Source organism: Diuraphis noxia, unplaced genomic scaffold (genome assembly GCF_037042655.1).
Source record: "Diuraphis noxia isolate RWA-SAM2 unplaced genomic scaffold, SU_Dnox_SAM2 contig0005, whole genome shotgun sequence".
Classification (NCBI taxonomy): domain Eukaryota; kingdom Metazoa; phylum Arthropoda; class Insecta; order Hemiptera; family Aphididae; genus Diuraphis; species Diuraphis noxia.
The window spans coordinates 39580079-39592110 of record NW_028301715.1 but is presented as its reverse complement, the minus strand read 5'-3'; the positions used below and the strand labels follow the sequence as shown (position 1 = coordinate 39592110).

The following is a 12032-nucleotide window of genomic DNA, read 5'->3' as shown; positions in this document are numbered from 1 at the left end:
GCACCAGACCGATATAATCTTATACAATATCCACTTTTGTACCATGCACTGCAAATGTGTAAAAAAAAATCTTGAATGGGAGTGTCCGTGTGGTCACAACTCACATTCTCCTGTTGCCCTCTTAGTTCAGATACACTACTGAAACTGTATTCAATGTAATTAATTCGTGACTTGGATCGTTTCTACGATATATGTTCATATTAATCTACTGAATAATGATATCGCATGCGATTTATTTTATAACGCGCAACGACTTTTTGAGATTTACAACTTTATAAGTTTGCAAGCTTACAATATCTATCTGAATATAACATAATCATTCGCGTGTTCATACATTATATATTGTGCATGGAATTTAAACTAAAAATCGGTATGTTGAACTGGAGTAAATCATATTGATAGATGATAGCATCTATATATAGTATAATGCAGTCACGAATTGCCACATTATAACGATACATTATTACAACAAAATCCGTTGAACATGAACAACTTCTACAATTCAATAAATGTAATAGTATAAATAATTAGTTTTGCGCGTTCAATTTTTAAAATAATATACCTACTAACTGTTGAATGACATTTATTTTTAAAAATTGAAAAAATTTATTTGTTCTTAGTATACGAGTACAATAATGAACATTAAGTAGTCATCAGTAATATTTAATAAAAAAATTGACCCGTCCGTGCAAATATAATATGATCAATACTATGCATGTCTTTATGCATGTCACTATCGCCTTCATTTTAAAATTTCAATATACATTTATAAGGTCTATTTTATAAATGTAATATTAATTGGTGGTATTACTCACGGAATTTCGCAATTATGGCGAACGAATCACACCAACAACCATACAAATCACGATTTACGCGTGCTTGGGAATATAAAAACTAACAGTTTAAAAATAAGGAATTTTTTTTTTCGTAAAAATATTTATAAATTATAAATCATAGGTATCTAAATAAAAATTAGGACGCGTCGTCGGCCTATTGAAATTATTAATGTGTTGACTTTCCAGAGTGCAGTCCCGTAGCAGGCAACCGGACCGGCCTGCGCTGGAGACGGGCGGCCGACGGCTGCGGCCGTCGTCGCGTTGACATCCCCGCGGTATCCGGATGTGGCCAAGCCGTCGTCCGTATGCGGGTGAACCGATGTCCTGTTTGCGGTGCATGAGCAGGACGAGGACGAGCGGCTGCAGCGGCACGCGTACGGCCACGGTCCGCCACCACCGGTTGCGGTCGAGCATCACCTAGGCACATCGGCCGATACGGCGAGACACCATCCGCACTGCCACCCACCGCCGCCGCGGCCACACGCATGATTTCCGCTTTGGACGTGGTCGCGTTCGGCAACGACAGCTCGCCGCTAACGGTCGCCGGCAACGACACGGCGGGCGGCGCTGCGCCCTCGCCAAACGACACGGCTGCCAACGGCGTCATCCAGTTCCTCGACGACGATCTGTCGTTCCCCGGCTACATACGCACCACGTGCATGGTGGTGTGTGTCATCATATTGGGCGTCGGCGTGGTCGGCAACATGATGGTGCCGATCGTCATACTCAAGTCCAAGGACATGCGCAACTCGACCAACATATTCCTGATGAACCTAAGCATCGCCGACCTCATGGTGCTGCTCATATGCACGCCCACCGTGTTTGTGGAGGTCAATTCCAGACCGGAAACGTGGGTGCTCGGCGAGGAACTATGTGAGTAAATTGAAACATAATATTTATTATTATTATTGTTGTTTTTTTATTTTTTTTTTTATCGAGTAGTTTCTTTACAATTTATGACAAATATATTAAAATGCAAATATGATAAGGAGATAAAGAGTATGACATCTACTCCTTTAAGTCTATAGGCGTATGTTGGAGTTGGAGTTATTAAAAAATCTCAGAAAAAAAAAAATCAAATAAACTATAATACAACTATTATATTACTATTTGTATCTCTGTCTTTGACTTAAGGTGTTATTGTTTCGCAATGTCGTTGCGGTGGTATAGTTAGATATATCGTCGATTGAGAACCATCGATATTGATCTCTGTTTTCCGAACTTTTCGGGAGAAACAAAAAAACCACAATTTCGTTGCCAGGAGATATATTGGAATTTAGTAGGCACTTAATGGGTTAAATTCTAACTTAGAGTTCAACTAATTTCTCTGTGATAGTATATCATGCCTTTAAAGTGTCTGAACAACAGTCATTATAATTAACTTTAAAACGTGTACTGTTTCGGGTCTTTTTGAAATGTTATTTTTACTAAAAGTTCATATGAATGTCTTTAATAGTGCTCTATTATCCGTTTAGATAAGCCACGAGGGCATTTTGATTTTGCACGGTGAAAATAATTTTGTTTTAACCTTAAAACACTAATAACACGTACTTACGCGTCTTAAAAGCAGGAATTTATTTATTTATAACGAAAATTCAAATTTTTAAAGTTTTGTCATGATAGATTTTAATCAACGATATATTATGTGTATTTAGTATTTACTCAAAACATGCAATAATATTGGGTGATATCAGAAAAATAAACTTCATGACATTCCGCGCACCGCTGTTTGAAAACCGTATGTATAATCTGTCGACATGACATTTTTTGGTGACGTAGTAATACATTAATATCATTGTATAGGATAATATTTTTACGCGATTTATCGAAATATTATGAACAATTTCAGTTGCTTATATTTATATTGAATCGAACGTTATTAATAATATTATAATAATTTATTGTATTTCAATAACTACAACTTCGTATTGTTGCGAAATGGTTGCACAATTACCCATACATATCTTTCGGAGATCAAAACTTTCAGTTAAACACACATTACTATACGCTATGTCATACTATATACATACGAGCCTAACACTACCGTTTAGTCCTATAGGATTATAATAAGTACCTATATATACGTGTTTATAAATATTATATCATATTATTGTATCTATACTCTATACAATTTGTGCAATGCATTATATGCTATCATCATGATCGTCAGATAAAATCGTTTTGTCTGAATTACTCGATGGCACCTTACCAGGGTGGTGGTGCTCGGGTCTATAATATGTTGGAGTAATTTCCTCTTTTCACGCAGTGATTCATTGAGGAATAAGTATATATATATATATATATAGTCAGATAGGTCATATTATACGAACACACAAAGTTTAATACTATACTGACAGTGAGCCACGCATGATTATAATATTACCGTTTTGACAATGAAACCTCGGAATGGATAAAGATCGTATATCACCCGATTACTAAACAATTTATACTGGAATATTTAAATTTTTATAATATCGACTGATAATAAAGAGTAAAGACGAAAGTGGGATGAAGGTCACTACTTTTCAGGAGAGTCAAATCAAAATGTTCCGACTTTTAAAATATTATCATTGTCGTACCTATTATTTACATACCTACGTAATATGTTATAGTTTTAATTTTTAAACATAATTTTGGAACACCTAATTATATACCAGTTTTTTACCGTCCGTTAAATACCACTACTTACATAGTTCCGATTTTTGTCATTAAGATATTTAATTATTATTCTTCATATAGGGTAATTACATAAATTTTACATAAGAAATAATAATTTATCACTCTATATTAAAATACCAAACTTGGAGTTTAGTACGCTCGCAGGGTCAGCTTTTCTGAATTGTTTGATTCATCAAATAGTGAAAGAGAACACTTGAACACTGCAACAATAATATTTAAAATTAAAAAATACTTGACAATTAATGTTTTCAAGCATTAAACCGTATTAATTATTTAGTTTGTTTGTTCTAAATTCTATTTATCCTAAAATAAACTAAAGGAAAAATAATTTCAAATTTTTAATCGTGTCATCCGTATTAAAATAATAATAATTCGATACGCAATAATAAGAAAGGTTTGTCGATTAGCCCGTATATCTTTTACAAGAACCGTTTGAACCATCATCCCCCCTTAAAAAAAAAATCATTTAACATCTTAGTTTTTTTTATTTTTATTAGGAAATATCCTAAACTTGTCTCGAAACTTACAAATAAAGTTTATGACTTATGTTGAATGTTGTGTGTATTTTTGTATATAGTAAACGTGTAATATGTTGTATTAAAAAGGGGTTTCGCTATAAAAATCATTATTTTTCTTTTGTCTGATAAGGTTTGAATGGCTTAGATTTTTTATAATTTTATGCTAACCTCATCATGTTCTATAGGATTAATAGCTTCAATAATTGACTATATGTTATATATTAATGTTCTCGATTATCTTATATTAGGCGTATTTACTATATATATTATATGGTGCCACAGAAGTTGGCCTAGCACAAAATAAAACGTCAATTGCTTAAACGTATCGAGTTACACTATTAAATTTTATCGTATTTTACGCTGAAAAACAAAAACACGCCTCTTCTTTAATACAATGAGCCGTTCCGCGTGACCTATATTTCGCTATTCCCGGGATCTTTCCATCAAACCTCATATTATACAATATACCACCGGAAACTGTACACATTTATTGTGTATGATATGATACGCAGACACGATGAGATCGCCGTGAAATTCGGGTACGGAAAGTTAGAAGAAGTCATGCGAGTAAACCAGAGGTGGCCGTTACGTATATATATATATATATAATAGCTGCCCAGTGGCGTGGTTAAGCGTAGAAATCGAGAAGCAACCACCTCTGAGTATTTAAAGAGTGGTGGGTGGGTAATAATTTAGTATTTTCTACGACAGGTAGTTAAAAATATGACGATATTAATGCTTCTATCAGGTTTTCAGTTCGCAAACGGGTGGAATATTATATAGGTAGACTTATTTCTGAAAACACTTACGCGTACTGATTATAGCTCGAACCAACGTGCGCAGATAGATACAACTTTTCAATTTTATTGCTAAATTTTTCAAATCAAGAAGTTTTTTATTGAATTTTATGTTAGTTATACTCTCGAGCTTTTTAGCGATCTTAACACACGCTGTATAACATATTATTATATTAATGATGCGTTACAAATAATTATATAATTATAAGTTTACAGGTATATGAGGTTTAACATTTGATTTGATCTTAGGATATATAATTGGACCGTTTCAAAGTACCATTTATACATAAAATAGTATCGCAACGGGGAGGCGTAACTAGTTCTCTCCAAAATCAAAAAGGTCAATATTTTTTATATCAATCCCTCCCGACGTACCAAAAATTTGATTGCAAACGAAAAGTATCAAATATCTACCAGTTTTCTCCAATAGACTGCAGGTTATAGTAATGTGGTATAAAAATAATAAGTGTTAGAATGTAATAATTGTAAATAATATAAGATAACATCATGTTAACTATAATGGCTTTTAATGCCATGTTTTTATTTGCGATCAATAAAAAAAAAAATTAAAAAACAAGTGGTTCTTAAACGATTTAAACATCATTTTCAATCATCATGCATATTGTATCAGATTTCAACCAAATCTGTAGTACCATACAACAATAAATACGCGCCGAGATTGTGTTTAAATCGTGTGTGTTTTTGGAAGTGATAGATAGTCGTTAGTTATAGTTAGTTGATTTCCAATATTCACGACGTACTCGTATGATTTAATTACAAAAATTATTAAGTGATTTTAAATTTTTATTGAGTATATTAAATATACGTTACCTACTGTAAACTTAATTTTTATTATTATTTAGAAGAAATAAATCCATTTATACTTACCTACGTAGTTACGTCAGTCATGTGGAATGTTTAATGAATTCTATGAAGTACTACTTAATTCAATATGGGAGGAAACATGCATATAATTATAATAAACTATACCTGTTCATTAGAAGCAACTAGTATTTATTAACCTTTTTATTTGCTACAATGATGGGAGCCGGGAGGCAAATCATATATTTGGGAGGCAGCTGTATGGTTAGGCACAAAAATACTATTTTAACCAATATATATATATATATATATATATATATATATATTATATATTTATTTATATATACCTTGTACCTATGTTTATATATTTTGATAATCTTTTAAAGCACAAGCAGTAATAGTTTTCGTCATGCAAGGTAAATTTTACTATTATTGTAGTCTTTTGTCATTCTTACAACAATCACAATATACACATCATATTGTTACATATTATTCTTTATAGCGGTTATATTGATATATTTTGTCGTAACAACAATATGGTGCCTATACGAAATAAGTTATACAAGATACAACTCGCATCCTTTAAACTGTATTGATTTCGTTTATTTCGGAGTTCGTGTACTTCCGGTTGTTCTTACCTGTGGATATTTTATCATCGAATTCCTATAAAATAGGTAGGCGTGTACCAAAACAACGACGTGTAGTAAAAAGATAAGAGTTTATATTAATTTATTCCAAATACTAGTGCGTGCATTTAATAATATAATTTAGAATATATTGACTCGGATTTGCGAGCACGGCGAATTTGCGATAGACTTCCATGCGGTGAAAATAACATCCAAGTAGAGACGTGAGATGACTTTCTTTTTTATACAACTCGACATTCTTGGCTCTTGTAACTTTGACTTTACCACTTGGTGAATATTATATTGGATGCAGGATCACAGCAAAGTTACATGAGGTATAATGCGTCTTAGAAAAATATTGATGCACTTCCTAATAAAGTCAGACAAGCCCTATTTGGTACTTTTCGGTTTCGTACCCCAACGGTCGGCCGGCCGACTGCGGCGGCGGTCGGGGTATACCGATTTCGCTATCGTACACCATTATATTTATCTCAATGCCTCCATCATAAAAATATTTTTGAATTAAAATAATTTTTTTGGTATTCATATTGTATTGGTATTAATACTTGATTATAATTTTTTTTTGTATTGATGTTTTATTAAACTTTATTGGTATTCATATTTTATTATAATTTCTTTGTATTCATATAATTTCATATAATATTATTTTATTAAAATACATTATATTTTTGGCAATTATTTATTTATTCGTATGGCAATGAAACTTGACACTATTGAGATAAATATAATGGGGTACGAGAACGGAATCGGTATATCCCGACCGCCGCCGCAGTCGGCCGGCCGACCGTTGGGGTACGATAACCGAAAAGTACCCCCTATTTTTAGGAAAATTCACTTTTTCTACAATTCCCTACAAGTTGTAGACAACAAATGAACAAAAAGATTAGTTTGACATGTGTAAGTAACTAACATTTTTTTAGTTAATTCCAAATGGACTAACTGGTTTTCTATTATGATACGAGGATATGAAGATAAGATAAATAAGTTCTTACTTGTTTTTGTTTATTGGTTAAATTTTAACATATAGTAAATAAACATTAGTACTTTGCATACAACATACCTTCCATACAACTTGGTCAAATTCAATGATTAAATGTCGAATCAAGTTCATTATATTTTTATAAAATGTAAATTACGCAAAAACGAAGCATATAGGTTCTCACTATTCACAAAATTCCCAGTATCTTTTATAGAATTTAAAATTTAAAATTGTAAATATCATTATCAAAAACATTTTTAAACTATAAAAAGTGTTTTATTATTCATACTGAAAAAAGTATAGTACTAGACTGGTTTCTACAACAAGCCCTTCAATATTATTTATGTGGATATAATATAAAACGAACGAACGCGATGGTTCACCCTTTATATACGATATACAACATTTATACATAAATTCCCTTTCCTTCTCTCTACATCGCTCCCTGTCTGTCTGTAAGTCTGACTCTTTCCATCATGGTCTCTCTCTCTCTCTCTCTCTCTCTCTGTAATTCACGATTCACGGTGGCAATGGCAGCTTGTGGTATTATAATACGCGAGTGCCGTCGATTGCAATATTATCTTTTCTTTTCGTTTCACTGTTTTAGACGCATTTTATAATTAGATGTGAACAATAATAACGGTGATTCGCTCGTCCGCTTAAACGCCCCCACCTAGATCTCGCCGCGTAGATTATATATGTTCAGCCTCCCCTCTCTCACACATACCATCGTGACAATTATTATATTGGCTTTTTCAATGGCAACGATAACGGCAACAGCGGCGGCGACTACACTGCAGTTTTTTAGTTACCTAAATATTTCGCACACATGTGTATACATGGACTTGTAAGAATTTTTCATCAGGGTTTATTGAGTTGAATTTGTTCTAATCTTCATTTTTAGAATTTTCAAATAAACTGAAAAGCCATATTTTAAAATTCTAGAGATTTTTTTTACTTTTTACTTAAGATATGAAGATATGAAGATATGAAGATATGTGCCCTGACAGGGGCGGAGAGGCCCACCGGGATATCGGGAAAATTCCCGGTGGCCTGGAAACTAAATGGCCCATTTACCTAAAGTATAGATAGAAAAAAAAATAATGTAGAGTAGGTAATGAAAGAGTTTATTTATCTATATACGAAGACGAAATCGAATTTAATTGATTATTTCTTTATTATTTTGATATTTTAAATTATGATAAAGCCATTATTATAATTATATCTAAAGCTAAAATAGTTTATTCTTTGTAAGTTGCTATATTTATTTTAATTTCATTAGAACATATTATGATTTATTATTATTTTGGTTTGTGTATTTTTATTTCGGTTTTATAGTTTTGTTAATAGTTTTATCTGTAAAATACATACACTATAATATTATTTATTATTATATAATATTTTAGTACCTATTTGTTGTTTGCCTGCCTATATACGTATATATTTACATACAAAATTAGATAAAATACAATTTTTAACCAGGAAATGAAAACATTTTGAGTGACCTGGAGGAACTTAATTTTCCTGGCCTGAACTTTTTTCCCACTCCGCCCCTGTAGCCCTGTGATCTTTAAATGAGATCAACCTTTTTTTGCGGACACAAAATTATATTTTTCAAATGAGAACAACCCTCTTTTATGCAAATATTTTAGTGGATTACTATTTTGAAAACGTTGATGTTCTAAATTCAAAATTTGAACGAGTAGTTTCTCGGTTAATAAAATTCTTATACTAATGATATGTAACTATTATATGTATGATACTATATAATATGTAATATCTATGTTGGATTTAGTATTTTAGATTCAGAGTAGAGCGAAGAATGTATTGATTTACAATGATGTGTAAGTGTGTGTGTTTTTTTTTCATCGAACCCATCGAAATCAATTCGGTATAACTATATAATATTTCATATTACTGTAACCGCATGGTGCATACACGTATCTGTGTGGCATTATAATATAGTGTATTGGTATAGTTTAACTTTTACATAATTATATATGTGCATATTATATCGAATGCCTAAATAGTAAATATATATTGTAATGTCCATTATCCATTCGTTTTTAATTATATGCGCATGCGATATGGGTACATAATTGATAAAATTAGTCGACCAGCGGGTAATACAATGTAATAATATTATACAATCACCATAATTATATTATCATCGCCTGCAGCAGTCTATCAGCTGAAGTCGCTCAGGACATAAGTGCAACCTATATTTATATAAGTACATATAGGTACTACAGTATAATATTGTTTAAACATCGAACACTTTTACGAATGCATTAGAAAACTAATTTTAAACGAAGCGCGGTTCAATTAAAATCATTCGTGATTTTGATAATCAAACTTACATTTCTTCGACATTGTTTAGTGGTTTTTTGACAAATTGCGTATCGAAAGTCATATATAATACATACGATTATCCATATTTGATTTAAGACGTACATATGTGACTAAAATCTACAATCTTACGATCAAAATAAAACTCTTTGAATATCATTATACTGCCTGAACTATTTTCTATGAAAAACTCGTAAAAAATTCACAAAAACATACACACATCTGCACTGCAGTAAAATAAATGCCCAAGCATTTTGATATAAAAATAAATTGTAAATAAATCATTCATCATCTGCGCAAGTCGTGTAGATATTATCCAAAGATAGTATTCGAACTTCTAGATATCTAGAAAAAAATCAAGTCATGTCGATAAAAAAAGAAACAGCTGAGGATAATGGCATTTTATCATTCATATATAGATGTACATAATATATCAATAATAAACATCCCGCCAGAAATGTTGACCATCATATCATGTTTCAATAAGTTCGAGGCGTATATTATAATATTATTTTAGCGTTTTTCATAATAAAGGCTTTATATTTTAATATCTAACAACTTAAGATCGATTCGGTGAAGCATTATTGTTCCCATTTTTTACTTTAGTATAATAAATTCCTTCAAATTATGATTTTTTGGTCTTTTAACTGTAGTTATAGTCACTATTACATCAACTTTATATCTTTTTAAAACATTTTAATGAGGTCCATATTATTCTTAGATAATGCATTTTATTGTATCAGAAATTACTGGTTTGAATTTTGATTTTAACTTATCAAAAACAAAAAAAGTGATCTGGTTAACAATTTACTGAAAAAAGGTTGATTATCGTCTGAATAAACGAAGTTTGTATCACCATAGAATTCTCCGTTAATTATACGAAAAATCTAAATAGATAAATGAAAAAATGCAGATCTCTAAGTAGGTAGGTAAGCGCCTAAAAATTCCCAAAATCAGAATTTGAACTTTACTAAAGAAATACACAAGAGAATGGGAGATGATTATGCTTAGTGGAATATTATTATAATTTATGTACCTATATAATAAATATATTATATTATTATTGAGTAACACTCACAAATTAGATAACGCAGAGTGAAGGCGATTTAAAAAAATACGACACTTGATATCTTACTTATATTATGACTATATACTGATCCAAACATTTTATAATATATTATAATATAATGGTGTGCGCGCGATTTTGTTTGGTATTGTATTCTTGGTGAACAGTATATTGTGTCCGCTCGATTGAAATCGTTACTTATGTATTAAATAGTACAGATTCTGCACTATTTAATTTCAAGCAGTTTTATATTAGCGAGAAATAAATGAATGAGTGAAACTTGGTATATATAGCTGCTGCAGTCTGCATCGGCTGCCAGATAATGCAGTTTAATTAGCGCACTCAACAAAACATCCAATTTTATATTCGCATTATACTACTACTTATTTATTGAATTCAAAGTCAAAAAGCACAAATTCACGTAATGGACGGATTTTTATTATTTCACACGTAATTGTATTACTGCTGAAGGAAGTATCCATAAAGACTTAACATAATACTGTATATATAAATGTGGGTCACTCGACGATTAGGTACGATCTGCACAGACAGAAGTATATACAAAACATAGTAAATAATTTACAGACTTCCGGGTTGCTCCTTTAATTAAATTCGAATGCAAATAAAAAATATGTAATTAAATACATACTATCATTGAAACACGGAATCAAAGATTTAGACTCTACCGAGCGAATTGTTTAATGTGTTTTAATTTAGTGGATTAAAATGTTTTTTACCACGCCATTACTCTTCTTAAATGCGCGTAAACATTTGTGTGTATTTTTCTCGTTTAATTATTTTCCAATGTAAAATTTATCATATAATTATTCAAATTTTAAGTTAGCTGTATACAAATCGTACGTGATAAATTTTGCTTTTATGCGATATTCCTGCTCAGAAAATTAAAATTATATGAACGTGATATTCTGTAAATAATATTAATAATAATTGTATTTGGCACGAAAGATCGTTTTTCTCGCAACATCCCGTATTTACATATTAATCTCACTCCTTAACACCATCGCTATTATAACTTCATTTCAATATTAATGTATAATGAAATATTTATATGATTTTTTCATAATTCTATTTAGAATAATATTATTACTTCGATTGTATAACATTATGTCGCTGATACTAATACTATACACAACACAACAATAAGATTAGAACGAAATTTAATTAAAATAAAAAAATACATTTAAAATGTAAGAATCATTTTTGGAGGTTTTTGTTTAAGAAACTTAAACTCCCGCTGGAGTAAATACATATAAAGTATACACAGATATAACCGATGATAAACAAAATATGTAAACATAGAAATATAGGCCGTATTATT

General features: G+C 31.1%; 1 protein-coding gene across 2 annotated transcripts in view; it reads left to right on the top strand.

The window, feature by feature from the left end:
* LOC107168274 (ecdysis triggering hormone receptor) overlaps positions 1-12032 on the top strand; it is a 178660-nt gene that overhangs the window by 30428 nt on the left and 136200 nt on the right. For both annotated transcript variants that reach the window (XM_089229778.1, XM_089229777.1), the window contains exon 2: positions 1023-1709. In XM_089229778.1, the coding sequence (XP_089085904.1) occupies positions 1322-1709 (388 nt within the window). In that variant the 5' untranslated portion in view covers positions 1023-1321. The remainder of the gene's footprint in view (positions 1-1022; positions 1710-12032) is intronic.